Genomic DNA, 25503 nt, shown 5'->3' with positions numbered 1-25503 from the left:
AGTACTGTGTGTAGGCGCTACAGTATTGTACACTGTGTTTAGGCACTACAGTATTGTGCACTGTGTATAGGTACTCTTGCATTGTGTACTGTGTGTAGGTATGCTGGTATTGTGTACTGTGTGTAGGTACTATAGCATTGTGCAACGTGTGTAGGTACTCTGGTATTGAATGTAGTTACTATAGTATTGTGTACTATGTGTAGGTACTATGGTATTGTGCATTGTGTTTAGGCGCTACAGTACTGCACACTGTGTTTAGGCACTACTGTATTGTGCACTGTGTGTAGGTACTATGGTACTGTGTGTAGGTACTCTAACATTGTGTACTGTGTGTAGGTACTATGGCACTGTGTGTAGGTGCCATGTTATTGCGCACTGTGTATAGGCACTACTGTATTGTGCACTGTGTGTAGGTACTCTAACATTGTGTACTGTGTGTAGGTACTCTGGTATTATGTGTAGGTACTCTGGTATTGCGTACTGTGTGTAGGTACTATGGTATTATGTGTAGGTACTCTAACATTGTGTACTGTGTGTAGGTACTATGGCACTGTGTGTAGGTACCATGTTATTGCGCACTGTGTATGGGCACTCTGGTATTGTGCATTGTGTGTAGGTACTCTAACATTGTGTACTGTGTGTAGGTACTATGGTACTGTGTGTAGGTACTATAGTATTGTGTACTGTGTGTAGGTACTATAGTATTGTGTACTGTGTGTAGGTACCATGTTATTACGCACTGTGTATAGGCACTACTGTATTGTGCACTGTGTGTAGGTACTCTAACATTGTGTACTGTGTGTAGGTACTCTAACATTGTGTACTGTGTGTAGGTACTATGGCACTGTGTGTAGGTACCATGTTATTGCGCACTGTGTATGGGCACTCTGGTATTGTGCATTGTGTGTAGGTACTCTAACATTGTGTACTGTGTGTAGGTACTATGGTACTGTGTGTAGGTACTATAGTATTGTGTACTGTGTGTAGGTACTATAGTATTGTGTACTGTGTGTAGGTACCATGTTATTACGCACTGTGTATAGGCACTACTGTATTGTGCACTGTGTGTAGGTACTCTAACATTGTGTACTGTGTGTAGGTACTCTAACATTGTGTACTGTGTGTAGGTACCATGTTATTGCGCACTGTGTATAGGCACTCTGGTATTGTGCAGCCTTCCTACCTGCCATGTAACGCCAGTGCAGGCGCCGTGTAGGTAATAGTAGTGTAATCCCGGGTGGGCTGCACCACTTTTGTAATGAGAAGCTTGTAGGAAGGGGGATCTAATATGAAGTTTTTGTCTTTCGTCCCCCAACAAAGAGAAGGAAGCGTCTGCCCGGCCGGCTTGTCACTCCTGCTCTGCAGCGCAGTGGTTCAGCCCTGACAGCAAGGCGGCTCCCTCCAGCCCCCTCTCCCAATGATGGAAAGCCGGCAGCAGAGGAGGGGGCGCGGGGAGACATGTCAGTGCGGGAGCGCTCGCACACAGCACACTCCTCGCACAGCCGGCCAAGTTTACTACACGCTGCCCCCGTGGGGCTCCACCGCCGCTCCTCACTGCCAAGGAAACCTGCTGCCCGTGGGGAGAGCAGCCGCTCCAGGTGAGAGCGCAGCACAGAGCAGGGACAGCTCCCTGTGGATGCCGCACGCACCGCCCTGCACCCAGCAGCCGGGCACCAGCACTGCAAGCAGGAGGCATGGACAGGTTTCTGGGCTTCGTCAGGCAGATCAGAAGGTCCAGGAGGAGGAAAGGCAAGAAGTACCGGCCCGAGGAGGATTACCATGAGGGCTACGAGGACGTGTACTACTACGCGTCAGAGCATTTCAGAAGTAAGCGCTGTGGGCACCGCAGGGGTTGTGGCAGCGTGTCTGCTGGGGCATACATTGTATCACACGGATATGTGCTGCCAGTCAGGGCTCGTCGGGCAGGTCTGATGTACTGAACATCCAGCAGATCTTATATACAGGACTACCCCAGTAGATGGTATATAGATGATCATCCAGCAGATCCTATATATAGGACTACCCAGTAGATGGTATATAGGTGAATATCCAGCAGATCTTATATACAGGACTACCCAATAGATGGTATATAGGTGAATATCCAGCAGATCTTATATACAGGACTACCCAGTAGATGGTATATAGGTGAATATTCAGCAGATCTTATATACAGGACTACCCAATAGATGGTATATAGGTGAATATCCAGCAGATCTTATATACAGGACTGCCCAGTAGATAGTATATAGATATGTATCCAGCAGATCTTATATACAGGACTACCCAGTAGATGGTATATAGATATGTATCCAGCAGATCTTATATACAGGACTACCCAGTAGATGGTATATAGATATGTATCCAGCAGATCTTATATACAGGACTACCCAGTAGATGGTATATAGATATGTATCCAGCAGATCTTATATACAGGACTACCCAGTAGATGGTATATAGATACCTATCCAGCAGATCTTATATACAGGACTACCTACCATAGTAGATGGTATATAGACAAGTATCTAGTGGAGGATCTTATATACAGGACTACCCAGAAGATGGTCTATAGATACCGTAAGTATCCAGTGGAGGATCTTGTATACATGACTACTCAGTAGATGGTCTATAGAGAAGTATCCAGCAGATCTTATATACAGGACTACCCAATAGATAGTATATAGAGAAGTATCCAGCAGATCTTATATACAGCACTTCCTAGTAAATGGTATATAGATAAGTATCCAGCAGATCTTATATACAGGACTACCCAATAGATAGTATATAGAGAAGTATCCAGCAGATCTTATATACAAGACTACCCAATAGATAGTATATAGAGAAGTATCCAGCAGATCCTATATACAAGACTACCCAATAGATAGTATATAGAGAAGTATCCAGCAGATCTTATATACAGCACTTCCTAGTAAATGGTATATAGATAAGTATCCAGCAGATCTTGTATACAGGACTACCCATCAGATGGTATATACAGCAGTAGTATAGTACTGGCAATCCTCTGGTACAGTTACTCCAGCTGATAACTGAGGACTGATGTATGTACTATTACACCTGGTCACATCTGGCAGCCACTTTTCACTACTTATGCTTGTAATGATTTATATAGCTTCTACCTTAGAAGTCCCTGATGACTAATCCTTATTCTGTCCCTGAAGTTGTCATGTGAAACAAACCAGGGTCAAATACACCTTTGTGTCTCCTAGATCAGTCATGACTAAAATGTTCTGCTTAGGATGGATAACTTCTCTGTGATCGGAGTTTCATAGCTGCGGTTTTATGTATCTGTTGATTATTGGAATGGTTTTGCATAGCAGTGGCTCCAGAATTTCAGGAAAGTATATATGTACTGGGGACATGGCACATGCTGTTGAAGAATGCCAGGCTCTACCTTTTTCACAGTCCTGTTTCCTTTCAGGAAGTGATTAGAAATCTCTATTCTGTCCTTCTATATGCGCCAAAAAAGCCACAAACTCCCATGTGTTGGTAAGTGCAGTTGGAACTTCCTACATATAGTGCTTGGAATGAACAACATTCTTCTTCTATGATGGATACATTTGTCCCATCCTTCCTCTTCCAGTAGTTTCCAAGTGAATGAGGACACACTGTATATAAATGATGCATGCCGCCTCTCGCTATGCCCACTTGGCCAGCATAAGACACCAAGTGGGCCTTTATGGTACTTTGAAACTTTCTCGTTAGGATAAGTTTACACTTGTGTTACTGTATTGCATTTTGTTTTCCTGTTCCATTGTGAGAACATGAACGTGGATTGCCAGTCAAAGCGTGATTCAACCTATGATGGAGATGGACAGTGCCCAATGGACTATATTGACTACAACAAGATCCTTTGGGCTTCTGTCATACCCCCGGGCATTATCACAGACAAAATAGCAACATGTTGCACTGTTTCGGCTCAGATTTTGTGCTGGATCTGCGCAAGCTTGACATAGATGTGAACAGAGTCTAAAACTGCTCTCTTCAGACAAGTCTACAGGGTTGGCATGAATGATCTTTGCCCCTTTGTCTGGGTGAGAGGAGTCCCATTATTGGAGTTATGATGAGACTTAACCAGATGTGATTCTGTAGTGTTACATGTATGTGAGTACGCAGCATTCAGTATTAAGATGTCTTGTAGATGCCTTTCCTGTATAGCCAGGTTTACTTTTATTATCTGCACAGAGTCGCTGCTGGTTGGTGGTGGTTGATACGTCCTTTCTAAGAGCTGCAGTCATTTATTTCATGTGGGGAAGATATGATACAGAGGCGCTGCTTATTCTAGTCCTAATTGTTAGTATCTGCAGTGTGAACACGATCGCTCCTGCAGGAATCCTGCTTGTTAATTGTCCTGAAAAGACAGCGGTTACACAACTGTAAGGGGGGGGGGGCTTTCCTCTATTTTGTGTAGCTGTCACTCCTTTCTTCTCTTGGCCTATCTCAGTCGTGTCCCTTTAGTTTACAAATCGTCAGATCTGCCTGAGGAGACAGCGGCAGGCGAACTACAGGCCATGCAGTATTCACTGAGCCTGGTGTGTCATATTGCATTATGTGAGCAGTGGTGACGGTAATCTTTGCTCTCCACGACGCAAAATTTCAAGAAAGACTGTCACTGCTTGATCAGTGCCATTGCCAAGAACTAATTAAGATGAAATCCCAGGCAAGAAAACCCAGATACCAAACAGTGTAATATAAGGTCAACTCTTCCACCACAACCACTACTTGACACTTACTAGCAGTATGCAGAAGAGTACTAACAACTTATTGTGATTGGCTGTATTTACTTTAACCCATTAATTTAATGAATACGATGAGGGTTTCTTCCTGCTTGGAATGGAAAGAGTTATTGTTACACTGTAATTCCTATAGGAATGCTCTCCATGTAATTCATCTGTCCGTATAAACCACTGCAAATGTTTCTATTAGACTTCATTGTTTTGCAGATTAGTCCGGCACAAAATGATTGGAAGCGCTACACAATGTTCAATGCATTATATAAATTAAGGCAGCATTTAAAGTTTACTCTTACGGAGGCAAATAAGTTAATATATTATGAGATTGCAGAAAATCGTGTTCCGTATTACCTCCCTGCAGCTATCAACAAATATAGATTTTTTTTGTTTTTCAGTCCATAGCAAACCTGAAGATCACAAACAGTCTAGGAAACCCCAGCAAGTTTGATATTCTTGTGTCTATACTTTTGGGTTTTAGTGACAGTATATTAGGGATGAGTACATAATATAATTCTTTATTATTACCTTGTGTATTACCTAAATACTGGAAAAAGCCATCAGTTGTACATAAAGTTTACTCACTCTTTTGGAGAATCTGGAAGGACATTCTTTGTATTCTCCTTTGAGACAAAATGTATGCGATTGCTTCTATACGCTGAAAATACAACTGGTGGAATTTCTAAGGCTAGGGCCACCAAGTGGCAGGTGTTGAGTGACATCAAGTCTCGGAAAAGTCACGGGACAAAAAGTTTGTGCAACTTTGCTGTGACTTTCTGTCACATGACTGTGTGAGACCTACAATTTGCCTAAAACAGCCAATTTACAGATAGAATGCACGCAAGCTAAAGTCACCGGCAACTTAAATCCAAGTCTATGGGGCAAGATTCACATGCAACTTGCAAGGAGAATTCAACCAAACTGGATTTTTTGCGGCTGTTGTGTGGTGGTCACAGGTCACAATGCAACACCATTGATAATTAGAGGTGACAACACGGCAATCCTTGCAATCACATCTTGCCATGTAGTCCTATCCTTTATCCTGAGTGTTGTCTGCAGTCACCATAGGCTGTTTCATAACTGTAACCTGCACTCCATTTGCAGGCAACATATTGCCATAAAAGTGGTCTACAGTCTCCTGATACATTTTTCTCTGCGCAGCTATTAAGAAGTTATACTATCCCTACCAGCTCTGCATCTTACTGTCAGGTTGCCCGTTACAATACACTGAATTATACCTTCTTTCTGCGGGTAGTTTTTAAAAAATTCACTTGTTCCAAGCATGGAATCATTTGTTGGGAAAACTCGGGCACCATTCATTCATTCATTTACTCATTCCGATGTTCTTGCTTGTACCGTATATGTTTTATGTCTGGCATGCTGGTTTCTGTGCTATTATTTGCTTTCACTTAGTTTATGTGTCTCAGCTGTTCGGATGTTTGAGTGGCAATTTAAAACCTTTGTAGTTTTTGCCTGTGCGGTATGGGAGAAGCAGCAATAACAAATTATTGTGTAATTCAGTTACTGAGGAGGCAGTGGCATCAATAACGGTGTTTTCTTCTTGGAAGGTAATACAGTATGTGACAGTAGAAAGTGGAAGAATGCACTTCACAACCAGTTTCCAAACAGATTCTTTATATTATGTAACAATTCTGAAACTGCAGAAAGCTGCTTAAAGTTTGTGTATATATTAAAATAAAATAGTAGCAGGTAGGTCTCGCAGGAGCATAGAAATTGTATGAAACGTTTAACCATAACATTTTCTTGCGTAGTTTCAAAACACAGTGAGTGTATTTGTACTCTGTACTTGGTGCGTGTTGTGCACATCGTAATATGGAGATAATGTATCTATTCACACAGCTGTATTTTTCACAGTCCTGTTTTGAAACAAGAGCATTCTCTACTTTTGTCCCTTACTTGCAATAATTTTTTAGTATTTTCTGCCGTGCAAATCTAGATCAGTATTGATCCTGTAGAAAATAAACCCAATGACCGCAAAAATGAAGGGAAATCCAGATCAAAAAGTGATAAAACTGGCTGAAGAGGTATGTTCGATTCCACTAGCAAAATGTTTCATATTTCTTACTAATATGAGAATTAAAGGGGTTTCTTGGGCAATTTATATTGGTGACCAATCCTCAGCATAGATCATCAATATTTGATTGGCTGGGGTCTGATGCTTGGGACCCCAACCAATCCATTTAATGAGAGCTACGCCAGGGAGTACACAGGAGTCGGAGCAATTTGCTTCCGCTCTATACACTATTGTGGTGCTGACAGCGGGCGCCTAAACAACTGAATGGACAGGGTCCCGAGCGACGGACCCCAGCGGATCAACTATTGATGACCTATCCAAGGCTAGGTCATCAGTAGAAATTGCCCGTAAAACCGCTTTAAGTATTACAGCTTCAATGGAGTATCTGATTTGTTGTCAGCATGCAGACTTGGAACTAATTTATACAACTTTTTAGCGTTTGTATTATGGCTGCAATTCCCGGCCTAACGATGGGTCTCATGATGTAAGTATGCCAACGATGCTATAAGTTCAGGTCATGAGATGCACATTCAGGCTGAGGATAGCAACTAATATACGGACAATTTACAGTTATCTGAATTAACCATTAGAGTGTTTTCACAGCAAACTGCATTAGCCCAGAATTTGCAGCAATACCCACAGCTTAGGCGTGAAAATTGCACAAGATTTGTGCGTTGACAGATGCACAAATATGAAATCTATTCTTTTGAATGGCTTCATATACATTAGTGATGTTTTCTTGCATGACACCGCGATGCTATGTGGGAAACACATTGCAGCATGTTCTATCTCTCTGCGAGATCGCCCATTGAAAGCAATTGGAGAACTCCACTACCTTCTGCCAAATGCATGACAGCCGCGGGTGGGATTCCCTTCATCCTCGCAGTGATGTGAGGCTGTTTTTGGAGCTTTCACATGTTGGCAAGTGTGATATCGTGATACCGTGAATCACAGCCCAATATTGTGCTCGCCAGGGTGAAGGAGCCCTTACTCTGCCGCTGTAGATTTCCACACCAAAATTCGCAGGTCTAACTGCAGATTGTGATGTAGAATTGCAGGCAGAGTCAAGCCATTTTCAGCCTTGCAGGTTTTGGTGCAGATTTCATTGCAACTGGCAATGCATCCTGCTGGTTAAGGCCAGGCTCATGCGGGTGGACTGGAATCCGGCTGTGAGCCTAGTTGGCGACCCTGCGTACCTAAATTTTTTTGTAATGCAGATGGCTGCAGCAGCTCGACGTCGGTCATGCTCAGTAGTTTTTTTGTTTTTTTTTTTCAAATACTTGTGTTCCCCATGCTGTTGCATAGCAATGACGCAGGTACCCACAGCCCATACGCAAGGTTAATTGGTAATGGGTTGCGGGTCGAACGGCCTCCATTGACTTCAAGAAAAAAAAAATTCTGTATCTAGTTACCAAACTACATTGTCATGTACATGAGGCGATATACTGAGTCAGGTAAAACCTCTAAGTGGGGGAGGGGAAGATCTATATTGAAAGGAGTTTTCTCACCCAGTGTTTTTGTCAATACTAGCAATAAAGCCTGTTGTGCAAAAAAAAACTCAGCGAACTCTAGAAAACAGTTGTTGGTTATTTTTTCATTTTTAATGAAACATTAAAGGGGTTGTCCCGCGAAAACAAGTGGGGTTATACACTTCTGTATGGCCATATTAATGCACTTTGTAATGTACATCGTGCATTAATTATGAGCCATACAGAAGTTATTCACTTACCTGTTCCGTTGCTAGCGTCCTCGTTTCCATGGCGCCGTCTAATTTCAGCGTCTAATCGCCCGATTAGACGCGCTTGCGCAGTCCGGTCTTCTCCCTGGTGAATGGGGCCGCTCGTGCCGGAGAGCTGGTCCTCGTAGCTCCGCCCCGCCACGTGTGCCGATTCCAGCCAATCAGGAGGCTGGAATCGGCAATGGACCGCACAGAGCCCACGGTGCACCATGGGAGAAGACCCGCGGTGCATCGTGGGTGAAGATCCCGGCGGCCATCTCGCTAAGGTAAGGAAGAAGTCGCCGCAGCGCGGGGATTCGGGTAAGTACTAAACGGTTTGTTTTTTTATAACACATGCATTGGGTTTGTCTCGCACCGAACGGGGGGCCTATTGAAAAAAAAAACCACATTTCGGCGCGGGACAACCCCTTTGAAATGCAAAAAGAAGAAGCGTTTGCAGAGGGATAATCCTCCCAGGACAGGGACTCCTTCCATGCGTTGTCCCCACAGATTTATAGTTTTTTGTGTTTTTTTTTTTTTTTCTCCCTATAGTTTGGTTTTAATGCCTGTCTGTATCTATCTAAATAATATTTTTTGTGTTATTGTTTCCTAGGATGATGTATCTACTATAAACAGTGAAAGAGTTTCATATAGAATGTTGATTGTAAAGATTCTGTCAGAGTCTGAAAGTAATTTACCTTGCTCTGGTCCATGGACCATATGACCTCTTACAACAGCAGAGTGTACTTTAGGGGGGGCACATACTTTTTATGAAGTGAGTGATTTACCAATGTATCCTTTTATAAAGAAGGATTTATGCACTGCCGTACCGCTAGGGGGGTCCACAGGCCCCCTCCCCACCACCACCATATACTGTTTCACCGCCACAGGCCAGCTATAGGTGATGCTTTGGGATGAGAGGGACCCAATTCTATGCTGCAGACTCCCTTGGCGCGTGGTTCTCCCTACCATTGAAAGACTGGAGTTGTGGTTCAAGACAACTGCAGTTTGTCAGTGCACTGCTGGCTATGTGATCTGGACCATGCTGGTATAGCCTGGGTATCTCCTGTATATAATTGTATAAGCTATACATCTCCCCATATATAGTGATATAGCCATGCTGGTATAAGCTGGGTATCTCCTGTACAAAATTGCACACTTTACACACAAATAAAAAAAACGCACCAAAAACCTGCATGCGGTTGTTTAAATCCACATGCGGTTTTTTTATAGTGTATGCAGTTTTTTTTTAAAACTCATGTGGTTATTGAATACCACGTGTAGTTTATTTTATGTGTTTTTAAATTGTGGTTCAAAAATACAACAAAAAACATGAAGACAGTCTAAGGGGTTACAAACGCCTTTTCATGAAGTCCAGTAAATAAGTCCTGTTTGGAAAGCTTATACCAACGGGCTAGATCGTGTATGTAAATTTGTTCTGCAGCTATATGCAGCACAGTTTATGTATGGATATGGGTACAGGTGTGGGGAGAGGGAGGGCCTGAGCTGAACATTTGCACTCGGGCCCCTGAGCCTTTAGCTATGCCCTGGATTGCTGGGAATAAATGCTATGCTATAAATTCCTGATAGATGAGGAGGGCGGGGGGCTTCCTGCCTCTGGGACCTTCCAACTATCAACAGAATTGAGATTCCGAGTTCTACATTTGCCTAGCCATGACAGCGGTAGTCCTTGGAGAGGTGGCCATTTTTCCCAGGATGTGAGTTACAGAACGCTGCAGTATGAAGATATGTTATGATATAAATTATACTATTTAATTACAATTTTATAACTGTTTTGTATACAGGTTTTCTTTTTGGTTAACAAAGCAGTCACTAAAACACATTTTATATACCTCCAGGGACTATCTATATAATGTATTCTATTTGTGGGATTTATTTTTCACAAGTGGAGTTAAAAAAAAAAAAGTCTACAAACATGAAAGATAAGTGTATAGACTGCCTAATCGGAGGTATGGAAAAATAGGAGGAGTTTTCTTACAAGACATAATTATTTATACGGCGTAGTTGGCAGTAGTAATGAGCATAGCCATAACTTTAGGCATAGCAGTGGCTGTGTGGTCCATAATCTGAGGTGGCCCAATCAAGTACAAGAATGTTGTTCCCTTTTTGTTGGTGGCTGGTGGCTTCATCCTATCCAGCACTAGGTGGGCTCTGATTTGTAGATCTGCTGTATGGCATAACTATTCATCTCTCAAGTAAAAATTGTGCAGTTTTGTATTACTGCAGATAACTGCAAACAAGATTTAGTGCCCATGGCAGACTTGTAAGGGGGCACCATGAATTCTAGTTGCGCCCCTCGCAATGTTCTTATGGGATGTCTTGACTCTACGGTATGCAGCCGTGTGCGTAAGATGTGCTGCATAATTCTGAATAGAAAATTCAGGATCATTTAAGGCTTAATCTTAAGAAGTGCTCTGTACATATTGCAGTACTTAATCACTTTTATAATGCAGATTATATAAATCATTTGGGAGCAAAAAACACAGAGGAACAAAGCTACCTGACATTGCCGTGTTATATATACAAATATGCTCTTTTTTTTTTTTAAACATAAGATGTATTCACTCTTTTATCCCCAAGATCTGTATTATATTAATAAATTAAGTCTATAAATAATCTACCTTGTAGTTCTGTTCTACAATGCCATGCCAAAAGTCATGGGATAGCAATTAATATTGTGTTGGAACCCACTTTGCCCTGCAACTCGTCTAGCAACTTGATGTGCCATGGATCCCACAAATGGACTGAAGATGGCATCGCTCACTTTCCCTTTTAGCTATCTGGATAGCCCCTTATAGTTCTGTGATATTTGTAGGTGCAAATGGATCTTTCCACCACATCCCATAAATACTTGATTGGGCTCAAATTGGATGTATGTACAGGCCACACCATTCGTAGGAAATCTCAAGAGTGATCTTTGAACTAACTCTGGACAACCTGTGCCTGATGCCATTGTGCATTATCCTACTGGAATATCCCTTCATTGGATGAGTACATGAAGTCCATGAAGGGCTGCAAATGAGCCCAAAGCAGTGAAGTATTGCGGGCACTGGTCCAGTGGCTTGATAGGTGGACAAGTGGGCCCAACCCATGCTGTGAGAATGCACTCTACACCAGTATGGAACCACAACCAGCCAGTACAGTGCTTTAACAGCTGGGGTCAAAGGGCACTCTTTCATGAGTATTTTTTTGGAGTGCACTAGTGTGTCTCGCACGCAGCAAGTATGCAATGACGTGTACTTGCTGCTTGCCGACAATCTCCATATACTATCTGGTGTGTATGCGCACATAAAGGTGCATGCTGCGCCGTGATCTATTTTGCACACGGTTTGTAAGAAGCGCAATTGAAAGTCATTGTAAAGATTGGTACCGCATATTAAGCGTGCAAAACCCATGCGCATCAAACAAGCCCCAAGGCATCATGGGAATTGTGCCACACATGAAACCTACCATCAGCCCAAAACAATTAGTAGCGGGACTTGCCAAACCACACCAAGTTGCCAGTGCTCTATGGTCCGAAGTAGTTCCTGCTCCTCTGGATCCAAAGGTTCAGGTGGCAGCAGGAGGGACACCAACACTGCTGGATAGAGGAGTGATTGTCCAAAAACCAAATCAAAACTGCCTAGGCAGTATGAAAAAACTACTGCGCTCCAAACTTCTATATAATTTAAGTTATTTTTAATGCCCTAAATGGGGAAAGGTAAAACACAATCCAATGAAGCCGCAAAAATTAGCCTGGATGTGGGCAGAGGATGTTCTCGCCCATTAACCAGCTAACAGGACAATACATATGCAATGGGTTTCTGCGCTAAGAGCGCCTTGATTTGGTTTTATGAGCCCAGGTGAGGCACTATGTCCAGTGTATTAACGGAAACACTCTGGTGGGTCTTCTGCTCCCATGTCACATGGAAGCTAAAGAACTCTGCACTGACCTGTGGGATATGCTTGTGGGGCTTCCTAAATTACGGGCTCATGTCCACGAGCAGGTCAGATTTTGCATGCAGGATCCCGTAGAGGAATCCCACCCTGCCAGCAGCCGAGGACACCATTACCTGTGTGCGAGTCTCTTGCGTCCTGTCCGGAACCTATTTATCTTTTACTGCAGATGTGTGCGTAAGCACTGTTTTCCCACAGTATCCGCGGTCCATCCGAAATTGAATTGCCGACAGGCTGCGGATCAGACGGCTTTTATGGACTTCAATGGAAGCCGTCACTGCAGGATTTGCAGCAAAATAGAGCATGCTGCGATCTTGTTTTTCCAGACTGAAAGGTCCTCAAAACAAATCTGCATGCTTTAATGCATTTGGGAACATCCATGTATCCCTAAGGGCGGCTTGATGCGCATGTGACCCGTAAATCAAATCTGCCGATGGACATGAGACCTAAGGGTGCCTACCCACAAGAGATTTTTTTCCGCTGGGAATTCGCTGCGTTTTTTTCCCAATGATCAATGGGACTTTCTAATGTTAAAAACGCAACACACCAAAAACGGCAACTTGGGTTTTTGGTGCGTTGCGATTTTAACATTAGAAAGTCCCGTTGACAATTGGAAAAAAAAACCCAGTGAATTCGCAATTCTCTGTTCACATAGACCATTCTAGCAAGATGCGGCAGTCTTATGCTCGTTGCGATCATTATGAACCCATAGGAAGCTACCTCGCTGTTCACTGTGGGTGATAATGCCTATTATATATTCCCAATACACGTGTGACACACTGGATCGAGGAATGTTAAATGCCTGCACAACTTCGGAAATGGGATGTCTCATCCGTCTGGTATCCCCCTATAATGCCTAATTCAACCTGGGATAAGCAAATAAGGGAGATGGAATAATACCTCCACAGTGCCACCTATTAGAAGGCAGCATCCCTTCAAGCCAAAGTTAGACTCTAGCAAAGCCAGACTCCTGCTGTAAACTGATGAAGGGCAAATACCCTGAAACAGCTGTCTGTACATGGAGTCTGGCTTTGCTTTTTATTCCCAGTCATTGTTACAAGGGTTTTATAAAAAGTCTGACTTTGGCTTGAAGGAATGCTGCCTTCCAATAGGTGGCACTTTGGAGGTATTATTCCATCTCCCCTATTTAAAATATTTTTTGGCACACACTAATAAGTAGAGATGAGTGAGCATACTCAATATGGCAAACTACTTGAGCGAGTAGTGCCTTATTCGAGTACCTGCCCGTTCGTCTCTAAAGATTCGGCTGAGAGGTGAGTTGCGGCGGGGGATGGGGGGGAGAGAGGGAGAGAGATCCCCCGCTATCCCCCGCCGCTCCCCGCCCCCTGCCGGCACCCGAATCTTTAGAGACGAGCAGGCAGTTACTCGAATAAGGCACTACTCGCTCGAATAGTTTGCCTTATCGAGTATGCTCTCTCATCTCTACTAATAAGCCTTTAGAGGAGCATGAATGGCTTTTTGAATTTCCTCACTCACTGTCTAGGTCCTCTCCCTAAGGAGAAAAGGTAGGGATAATTCATGTTGTATGCTGCCCAGTGCTGAATCTCACAAGATAACACCTCCCAACTGGGGTGTGGGCATTCCCAAGCTGTCATTTTGGGCAATGTCACTTCATAATCAATTTTGCATTCTGCTATCCCATGACTTTTGACACATCCGAGTACATTGCATAACTTCTGCAATTCTGTAAGCTTTGGAGCTTAAATCTCCCAGCATTCATTATTATTATTAAGTTTACTAGTCTGCATAGTGCATATTCTGGTGATTTCCAATCTGAGAAGTGTCCACTTTACGATAGGCACTCTAAAGTAATCTCTGGTAGAAAAAAAGTGCTACACTGTGTTTTATAGGAGTGCAGCTGTACCTTTAAGAACCTAGGACAAGTATGTCATATTTCCAATGGCAGCAAGCAGAATTGTGAGTACAGCTCTAGACTGTAACATATGTTCTAACTCGGGGACAATTCAAAATAAACTGATGGATTTACAAAATTGGTTACATTTTCACGTAGATTACAATTATAGTAATAGTCTTCACATAGCGCTAAGATATACTGTTGTGCTTTTACAATTGGGGAAATAACAGTAAAATGACAAAGAAGGCAAAATAGACAAACAATAATAAGACAACACATGATTTCTTCCTCTCAGGTGCTTACAATTTAAATGGCATGGCTGGAATGACAGAATAGGTACATGACCAAGGAGCATATAAAGAAAGCTGCATGAACCAATCGCCCAGCCAGTGTCTGAACCAATATGGATGTTAGGTGAAAGTGATGTGAACAGGTTTTCAAAAAAAACTGAAAGGAACGTTTTCCTTTTGCTCACATGCCATTATGATTTCCTTTTTTTTTTTTTTTAATGGGACAAATGATGCTGCAAGCTGTGCTATTTTTCCCATCCAAAAAAGGAAACCTAATGGAACGGAAGCAAATGGGTTTTTAAACAAACGGAAAGCAATAGGGAACGAGATGGACATTTTTAATTCTGTGTCTCTGCTCCAAAAATGGAACCTAGAGATGGAAAGCCCTAATGGAGCCCTAACACAGGTGTGACTTCATGATTAGTTTGTGTATGGGCTGTAGACTGTGGCCATGTGTCATAGACATCTTTGAAGACATATGTTTTCAAGGAATACTTCAAACTGGCATTGTAAGGAGCAGGTCTGATGCTGGACAGTGAGCTTCACGGAGCAGGTGCGGCACGAGAGAAGTTCCACAGGCGGGATTGAGAGGACCAGAGTTACAGGCCTTCGGCTGAGCAAGGAGGTCAAGTGGGTTGGTAGATGCATATGAGCATGAAGGTATTTGGTGATGAGACATTGTTGAGACCTTCTTGTAGGAACATTAATAGGTAATCAGGAATACCCGACAAAGAGCAGAGGTGTTACTGCTAGACAGAGATATCAGTCTGGCTGCTGCTTTCAAGATGGATTAAAGTGGAGGTAGTCTGTTTATGGAAATGTCATTTGGTAGTGAGTTTCATTAGTCTAAGCAAGAAATTATTAGGGCCTGGATTAATATTTAAGTAGTGTCAGTGCTGAGGCATGAGTTATACGTAAAATGTAAAACGGTGTTTTAAGAGGACATGCCCTTTAAGGGTAAAGAAAACTTTCATTCAATGAATAGCTGACAAGAACATATTTGACACTCTCCAGTGATCTGGTCTTGGGATTATAAGGGAATACTATTTAGGAAATGGTCTAGACCTGGTAATGTTAAAAGACCACTATAGCCATTATACTGGTAGTCATGGTGACTTCTACTCTTCCTATAATGTAAAACCGTCTCCAGAGATTATGCTGAATCCTAATGTTTGATATCATACCCCTATGTGGCTGGTGGCGTTATTTACCGTCCTCTTCCCACTCAGCACAGTGGAAACCAGGGTGTTTTCTATGTTTTTTAGTAAAACTATACAATATGACCAAAAGTATGTGGACAGCGGACCATCACACTTAAATAAGTTTGTTGGACCTCCCATTCCAAAACCACGCGCCTTAATTTGGATTCCTCTTTGTAGTTCTAACGGCCCCTACTGCTCTGGGAAGGTTTTCAGAAGGTCCGTCTTGCAGTCAGTTGCCCAGTTCATCTAGAGGTGTTTGTTGGGTTGAGGTGCAAGCCATTCAAGGTCTTCTACACCAAGCTCGCCACACCTTGTCTTTATGGACCCTGCTTTGTGATAGCTGTGACTACAGTATCAACCCTAGCCGATGCAATGTTGACATCTCTATCTGTTTCTGGTGCTGTCCTCACTGACTGTGGCCATGTGAACAGCTGACCACCGGGGATCCTGAATGATGGACTGTTGACGGCCTATATTTAGGATAGGTCCTCAATAATAAGTCCTGTGCAAACCCCTTTTTTCTTGTTTTTGTAAAATATTAAACCATTTGAATTTGTGCAAAAACAAATGCCACAAAATATATTCTTGTCAAAATGTAGCACTGAATGAAACAGCTGATGCTCTTCCATAAAAAGTTGTTACATTTACACCTACCACACATCGGTCATGTTTAGATGAATGCAGAAAACTTAAGAGAAACTAGTAACTCTATACCATGCCGTGTTATCAAAATGTACATGCAAGTCAAACATCAAAGTGATGTGGCAGCAGAGGAATTCAGACTTGGGACCTGAGCTCCTGCTGTTTGGCTCAACATCAGTCATGTGATGACAAAGAAGCCTTTATCAAGTGATGACACCCGAAGCATTTGTGTCAGTGAAAACTGCTCCTGGCTGGAGCTTAACTGATATGTGTAGGTGCTTACACTGTTGCTGCACTTGTATATCTCAAAGTGCATACTGGAGTGTAGCATATATGAAAAATGTATTCTGGAAAACGATATATTGTATGTATATTCTATCCTATGCTGTATTGTTATTGGGTTCAGTAGTGCCACAGCTCCATGCTGGTACATTTTGTATTACGGTGTTAGGCTGCATGCACACGAGCGGGTCAGATTCTGCGTGTGGAATCCGACCCTGCACCCGTCTGACATCCACATGAATTGGCCTTCTTCTGTACTGTAGATAGTCCGCACAGATTGCCGTCAGACATGCGCCGTTCAGAATTTTTTTTTTACTTCTGCTTTTCCCACTGAATCTATTGCAGACGGGTTGTGGGTCGGAACGGCTTCTATTGACTCCAATAGAAGCCGTCCATTCGGGAACCGCAGTAAAATGGAGCATGCTGCGATTATTTTTTTTAAATCCACAAGTGGAAACCACATTTGGTTTCTGCTTGTGTGCATGAAGAATCATTTTTCAATAGCATGCTGTGGAGGGTTATTGCTACAGATTCTACAGCCAAAATCCGCCTGTGTGCATGAGGCCCTAAAGACTGTGTGTAAAGGATACATATATACAGTGCGTTTTATGGAGGTATTTTACCAATAAAGAGTATAGGATAGAGCGATCTTCAAGCTTTCCTTTTTTTCCATAGCTATGCCTGGGTAAATTAAAACCTTGTTCTGAAGCAGACCACAGTGAATTACTGGCTCTGGTAGACATTAGTATGTCTGTCTTCTTTTTTGTATTTTTTTTGTTCGCTTTCCATTAAACTTAATTTACTAGAGCTAGAATAACCCCTTTCAGTCTATTTAAATGGAAACAAATTTGGAATAGCCAGGAAGTGTTTTGATGCACAGCATGTAGTGTAATAGGGTGGAATGAATTGTCTAGAAATCGTGTTGCATTTTCAGTGGTTTAATAGAATATGTAGAGTTCAGCACATACATTCCTCTGAGACTGAATACCAAGCAAAACAGCAACAACAACAAAAAAACCTTAATAATTACTGTAAAGACGAAGAACGCGTGACTGCTGCTTTATTCAGATGGGGCTATACAGGCCCCTGTTTCATGATTGGTGAGGTCCTTAGCAGTTGGGTCCCTGCATACAGATTCTTATCCACCATCTTCTGAGTAGGGCAGTGATTCCCAACCAGGGTGTCATGCCACCCTGGTGTGCCGTGAGAAGCTACTAGAGGTGCCGGAGACAAGGTGCGTCTAGACAGAACGATTATCATTCCAAAAATCCAGTTTAAACTAAAGTGAATGATATTCACCTTAAACCCAAGACAATGACTGATTGACGAACAAATCATTCACTTCTGGTGAGTCATTCAGTATCAGCCGGCATTTAAATCCTTGTTGCCTCATTGACTTCCCGTTGTAGGAAACTGAAACCCTGAACTAGAAGAAGTTCATGATTCTCAGTGATCTGCCTTTCTAAACAGGCTGCACACACAGGAACAAGGCGGTGACTACCCTAATATGGCCATTAGAAAGTGCCACAAGAAAAACCTTTCTCGACTAAGTATGCCACGATCCAAAAGAGGTTGAGAAACACTGGAATTGCGGATAAGAGAAAACCTCAGCACAACCCCTTTAATTTATTGGTATGCTTGTGTGTCATTAAGACTTGTGAATCTAGACAAAGTAAGGTCTACTAGTGTTAGGTGCTCGTTAATCACATCAAGAATTCAAATATTTTACTGTTTAACATTTTTTGGGATAGGAACCAAACGAATGAACTAGACTTGTATGGCTTCTGCAGGGTAAGTGTAAGGCCGGCGTCACACTGGTGAGAAAATCGCGTGAGGCGAGAGTGAGTGAAGACGCATGATTATGGAACCAATGATTTTTAATGGTTTCATTCTCATTTATGATGTTTTCACTCTTGCGATGCTGCGTGAAAAAGAAAACGCAGCATGTTCTATCTTTTGGCAATATCGCCCATTGTCTTCAATGGGGCTGGCGGCAGCAGCAGCGCCGGCCCTATTGAAAACGAAGGGAGAACACCGCAATCCCCTGCCGTGGCTGTTACAGCTGCAGCAGGGGATCCCTTGAGCCCTGCTGTGATGCGAGACATCCAGGAGTTTTCAGAAGGATTGCAAGGGTGATATCGGGCAATGAACAAATATCAACAAACACAGGTTTGCAAGAGGATTCAGAGTTTCTGCAGCAGAAAAGGTGCAAAAAGATGGCGCAGTTCTCTATTTGTGGATTATGATGCAGTTTTTAGGTTACATATTGCTTTCTGTGGAAAAAATCTTCTGAAGATTAGCGCACTTTCCACGCATGCTGCAGAATTGTAAAGTGCAATGTATTTCAAATTTCAAGCACATTCGCTGCAGAAAAATTCTGCATCGTGTGACAGAGATCTGTTAAATGTCACTCACTTGCCTTCTACTGTATTTGTACAGCAATTCCCTCAATGGAAATTCTGCATCACTTTCTGTCTGTGTGAAGGCGGCCTAGCAGCTAGGAAATGTGTTGTTTCTTAAGAAATATCACTAGTGTGATAAAGAAAGCAGTCTATTGTCCATTGGCGCTGCCAACTACGTAACTGGGATCAGCGATTGTGTCATCACAACTGTTATGCTTCTGTTTGACGATGACCATTATGCAGAGACATAACTTGAAGCTTCTGGGCCCCAATGCAAAACCTGTAACAGGGCCCCCAACTATAATGCTTTAGTCATAGTACTGGGGTTCCTATATGGGCCCTAAGGCTCCTGGGCCCTGGTGCAACCGCATCCCCTGCATCCTCTATAGCAGGGGTCCCCAACTCCAGTCCTCAGGGACCGCCAACAGGTCATGTTTTCAGGATATCCTATGGTAAGAACACCTGTGGGAATGTCTGAGGCACCGACAATAATTACATCACCTGTGCAACACTGAGGAATTCCTGAAAACATTACCTGTTGGCGGTCCCTGAGGACTGGAGTTGGGGAACACTGCTCTATAGTTACGCCAGTGCCATTATGTGTTCTTCATAGGGCCCTATTCTACCTCTCGTACAGTATGAAGTGTTAGAAGGTCCTTAGATAGTTAACACTAACAACTTCAGAATTCTTGCAGCATTCTACATATATATTTATGGGAAAATTAATTCAATGGTATCATAGCATCTAGTAAAAATGAAAAAAATCTAGAGCGGTGGTGAGATGAGGCACATATCATATGTCTATGGTTAAGCCAAGTGGTAGGATACTGTGGATATCAGAATCCACCTTATTCACTGCCTCTAATAGAACAAAGATAGCAGCTCTTGCAAGTGAAATGCTTTCTGAGTCACAGGCTTGGTGCTGAGCTCATTCTGCGGAGATGGTAGGAAGAGGGACCTATACAAAAATCAATAACTTTTATTACAGTTGACAAAATAAATGATGCAGACAATTTTACTTCCCCCTGCCAATGGAAAAATGCATGGAGCACTTGTGGCTTCATCATTACAAGGAGGGGAAATATTATTCATTGCTCAATGTACTTTTTCATTTTCATGCATTAAATAACCTCTAGCTTCCCTCAGCCTGTGTTAACTTGTAGCAATATTATGTATCCCGGCTATTATTCCACCTACTTCAATGTCCTCATCTCTCGGCTTATGATGGTGTCTACTGGATCTCACTCCCTAGAGAGCACTAAGGCTTTCAATAGTGATTAGCTGGAGCTACAAAGTAAAATCTATCACTCTGCTGGCAAATGTGTATTAATAATACTAGTAAAATGAATGTATCATATGCCCTCAGGCCTCTGGAACAAGATGCAGCACAAACTGTTAGCTCTGTCCAAAAGGACTTGGATATGTGTGAGAAATGGCCCCTGGACCAACATTGTTGCTACTGTGTAAGGGTCATGTGAAGCCTCATCTGTAACAATGTGTGCAAAATAAAGGTTTTTTTCCTGTATAACATTAATGCAGGGGATGTGGGGACAGCTGCCCTCGTCGCCTGCTGCTTTCATCGTGGATTTTAGAATTGTTTAATGACAAGTTGTCTTTTAAAATTAAAATATAATCTCACTCCAATTTTTTTATTGTTCTCGACCCTTTTTAGACTAGTTTTTAGAGGGCACTTTGATCAGACATTGGGATCGGTCACATGACTTAAACAGAATATAAAGTCACTAATTGCAATTGCCAAACATGCTTGTCAACAGAAACCTAAAGGAACAGTAAGAAGAAAATATGGGGAAAAAACTAAGTACAGCCTAGATATTGTTTGTGCTACCAATAGGGCACATTTAGAGGCTTATTAGTGTGTGCCAAAAAATATTTTGGGTAAGGGATATGGAATAATACCTCCACAGTGCCACCTATTGGAAGGCAGCATTCCTTTAAGCCAAAGTCAGACTTTGTATACAAGCCTTGTAACATTGACTGGGAATTAAAAGCAAAGCCAGATTCCATGTACAGACAGCTGTTTCAGGGTATTTGCCTTTTATCAGTGTACAATAGGAGTCTGGCTTTGCTAGTGAGAGGACTGGGATGGGGGGTGGGGTCAGAAACGTTATTTTTTCTCCTTAGGGAGAGCACCTAGACGGTGAGTGAGGAGACTTAAAAGGTGCTCCTCTGGGTAATATGCAAAAAAAATATTTGGAATTGTACTTACATTTTATTTTTCTACCATTCAGAGGACTGGAATACCCAGAGAGGCTATCAAAATTGGGATTATTCACCCTGGAAAAAAGATGGTTAAGGGGCGACCAAATAACTATGTATAAATACATTACGGTACAATACAAGGATCTCTCCCATGATCTGTTTATACCCAGGACTGTGATGGTAACTAGAGGGCATCCTCTACGTCTAGAAGAAAGCAGGTTTCATCACCAACACAGAAGGGGGTTCTTTACTGTAAGAGCAGTGAGACTGTGGAACTCTCTGCCTGAGGATGTGGTGATGGCAAAATCCATAGAGGAGTTTAAGAGGGGATTAGACGTCTTTTTAAAACGCTATGATATTACAGGATATAGACGTTAAATAACCAGCGGGGTTGTTGACCCGGGTCTTGCAGTCAGGTAGGAAGTTTTAAATGTTGTTTCAGGGATTATTCTGACTGCCATTATGGAGTCGGGAAGGAATTTGTCCCCCCAAGTAGGCTAAATTGGCTTCTGCCTCATTGGGGTTTTTTTGGCCTTCCTCTGGATCAACAAGAGGGGTGGAAACGGGCTGAACTAGATGGATATTGTCTTCCTTTAGCCTAACATACTACTATCCATACTTTTTACTCTGCAAACTGATAAAATATGGAACACCCTGTACTTCAGATCACTCGCTGCTCTGATCAAGGTTAGGAGTTGACAACTATTCCTCAACTGTGCTTGATTTTTCTGTATGTAAATAAAAACTGGATAAAACCTCCTTGTGTGCATTATTTGTTCCTGGATACACTGCACGGCAGCTGCTGTAGTTCTGTTCTTCAAGATCAGGGCTCAGGTATTAAATTAATAGTAAATCAAAACATCTCCGTGAGTAGCACGCTAAAAGTGGAACTGCTGTTTCCAAGAAATGCTCCATGTAGCTGATGATGCATAAAGTACTTAATATTCTCCATGTTTCTAGATTGTAAAAAAAAAAACCAATAACTTCTTTAGGGAGGCGCCCCACTGCTATATCCTAGAAAAACACTGCTAAGTGATCCTGACAGTAGGACTGTAATAGGAAAGCTCACGTAATAAATGATACAGGACAGAACCATGCTAAATATCCATTAAAGGGGTTGTCAGCTTTGCATAATCCATCCTTGTTAGAAGGGTTGTTTGACATTAAATTGATCACGAAGTTTCTTCCTTCTGGGACACCCAGCGATTATCTGCAGGGAATCTAGTACTAAGTGTTCATTTTCCCTGCAGCATCACCATTGGGAAAATTAAACATTACAAAATACCCATACAAGTAGAAATAGAAGAGTGACAGAAGTAAAGACCCCATGATACATCTTGTCTATACTTTCATCTTCCCTTTTTATCGTTCTCTTAGGATAGGTATATATTTATCCCATGCATATTATATGGGGCTCTTTTACACTGAACGATTATTCTGATTCATGCTGGATCGCGAGACTCCAAACAATAATCAGTCAGTGTAAATGCCGGCAACATCTGAGGAACGAACAATTAAATTGTTTGCCGTTCAGATCGTGCAGGCATAAAAATCCAAACAACAATTGACCTTTGTAAACAGGCAGTCTTTTGTCTATGAACGACTGCCTGTTTACTGTGAATGGAGGTGGGCAGGCCGGAACGATCCCCGGCCAATCTGTCTCCATGCACTAAGATGACCCTCACACTCTCTTAGTAGAAGCTCAAGAGCAATTATCACTTTTGGGCCCGATAGTTGTCCCATGTAAAAGGGCACTTACTGATCATTTTCCAACCACATCTACTGCAGGTTTGTTCCAAGCTTCTACTACTCGTAAAATATTTTCTGACTGCTTGTGATCTCCCCCTTCATCCCCCAACGGATCTCTAATTGTGCACCCTTGTTCTAGTGTTTAGCTTCCTAATAAAATCACTTCCCTCCTGAATCTTATTAAGGCCGCCTGCACACGGGCGGAAATCCCGCGTTTCCCGCGGGATTTCCGCCACTGAAAGCCTGCATAGGAGTGCATTACAATACGCACTCCTATGCAGACGGCCGCGGTTTGGCCGCGCGAAATCTCGGGAGGCAAACAAACCGCGGCATGTCCTATTTTTGTGCGGGGCTCGCAGAGCCTCGCACAGAAACGTCACTCACCCGTCCGCCGGCTCCGGTCTGCGCATGCGCCGGCTGCCCGGCAGCTGGCGCATGAAAGAGCCAGGGCCGCCAAGCGCGGGTGAGTACGCGCTCGTCTCTGCAGGCGCTCGGGTCGGGTCCCGCGGCGAGAATTCTCGCCGCCGGATCCGACCCGCTCGTCTGCAGGCGGCCTTAAGCTAAATTATTTAAAGATTTCAGTCATGCACCCCTTTCCCTTCTTTCCTCCAGGCTATACCAATTAAATGCTTTAACCTGCACACATCACGATATCGCTCTCGCAAACCTTCTAAAAACCCCTCGATGCGAGCTGTTTTCACGTGAAAACAGCCTCGCATCACTGCAGGGAATCCCTTCATCCCATTGCTTTCAATGGGGCGGCAGCAGCAGGGGATTCCTTTATCCAGGCGGCCCCATTGAAAACATAGTGAGAACACTGCGATCTCCTGCTGATGCTGTGACAGCTGCAGCAGGGGATTCCTTCATCCTCACGGGGAGTCCCCTCATCCTTATGGGGAGTCCCCTCATCACTGAACACCCTCCCTCTTCTGTCACAGTGTTCAGTGATGAAGGAATCCCCTGCTGGTGCTGTCACAGCAGAGGCAGAGGATTGCAATCTTCTCCCATTGCTTTCAGTGGGGATGGGGCTTCTGCCGCCGACCCCATTAAGAACAATGGGCGATATCGCGGAAAGATAGGACATGCTGCAATATTTTTTTATTTCTTTTTTCTTCTTGCAGTTTTGCAGGAGTAAAAAAATCGCAAATGAGAATGAAACCATTGAAATTCATTGGTTTCATAATCATGCGTTTTTACTTACTCTCACAGCGCGAGAAAACCACCAGAATTTCTCATCAGTGTGAAGGCGCCCTTACTGAGCTATGTGAACGGTATTCTAACTCTATAACCGTTATGACTTGTAGAGTTATTTCCTAGATACTCTGTATGCAGGGGGCTGTGTTTGTTCTAAGGTGTCTGGTATGTGTGACGGAATACTCATGAATTGATTTACCTGTGGAATCTCTTCCTGAAGACAGGTTTAGGCAAGTAGATCCATCCTGTGGGTTTCTCTTTTGTACTAGCAAAATTGGTGAACACGTGCACATCTGTGATTGTATTGATTTCTGGTAATGGAATTGTCAGAAATATTACTCAAATATATAAAATATAGTTAAAAGCAGCCCACAGCACAGACACAGAAGGAAAAGACCATGTGTGCATGTGGCAATCTCCATTGTAGTTTATGTGAGATGCTGAAACAAGGAAAGGTTTCCCTACTCCTATAACCTACAATGAAGATAGCCGCGTGCCTAGATGGCCACCTCTCCACCTCATGTACTCCTTTCTAGAGTGCCGCACAGGGTCAAGAGACCCCCATTCTGCCAATATATGAGATTACAAAGATGGCCACACAGTAGAAAGATTTTACTATTACTATTAAAGTAATTAGGATTAAAGCAAAACCTGTTCACATATACAGGAAAAAAACACTGCTAATTTTCTGTTGTAGCTGTACTGTAACTCTAACCTGCGGTTTTGCTGCGCATCCGCTGCAGAAATTACGCAACAAATCCACAGCATTTCCGCAACGTATGAATGTACCCTTAAGGGCAAAACCTGGTCTTATCATTTGATTGCCACAGCAGCAGGGGATGTCTGTAATTGGACAGTCCTTTTATATTGGATTAGGTTGAGTCATGTTGAAAGGTTTTCTTCTAGCTGTTTTGTTGCAGGAAGCAGACAGCTTTGACATTGCACAGTGGCCTGAGTTGGCACAGGAGGCTAAGCCGCATTCACTTCAATAGAATTTAGCCTGCAGTACCAACTGTGACCACTGCACAATGTACAGAGCTGGCTGCTTCCTGCTGCAAAATAGACAGAAGTGGGGCAACCCCATTAAATTGTTTTGTGTATGGACAAGAGGGACTATATTTCTGGAAAACAAAGCGGACCCTTTGCTTTGTCAGATAATTTATTTTACCATTGTTTTCCTAATGGACTTGAA

The 25503-nt window shown here is 42.8% G+C and overlaps 1 protein-coding gene across 10 annotated transcripts in view; it reads left to right on the top strand.

Annotated features, from left to right (window-relative positions):
* The window catches only part of GRIP1 (glutamate receptor interacting protein 1), a 447093-nt gene that overhangs the window by 158702 nt on the left and 262888 nt on the right, over positions 1 to 25503 (top strand). For 9 of the 10 annotated variants that reach the window (XM_066591600.1, XM_066591598.1, XM_066591596.1 and 6 more), the window contains exon 1: positions 1445 to 1827. The exons of the other annotated variant lie outside the window; for it this stretch is intronic. In XM_066591600.1, coding sequence (XP_066447697.1) covers positions 1695 to 1827 — 133 coding nt within the window. In that variant the 5' untranslated portion in view covers positions 1445 to 1694. Of the gene's footprint in view, positions 1 to 1444; positions 1828 to 25503 lie in introns of those variants that run through there. 10 annotated transcript variants of the gene reach the window in all.

The sequence above is a fragment of the Eleutherodactylus coqui genome, chromosome 2, assembly GCF_035609145.1.
Source record: "Eleutherodactylus coqui strain aEleCoq1 chromosome 2, aEleCoq1.hap1, whole genome shotgun sequence".
Lineage (NCBI taxonomy): Eukaryota > Metazoa > Chordata > Amphibia > Anura > Eleutherodactylidae > Eleutherodactylus > Eleutherodactylus coqui.
This window is presented reverse-complemented; position numbering and strand designations above follow the sequence as displayed.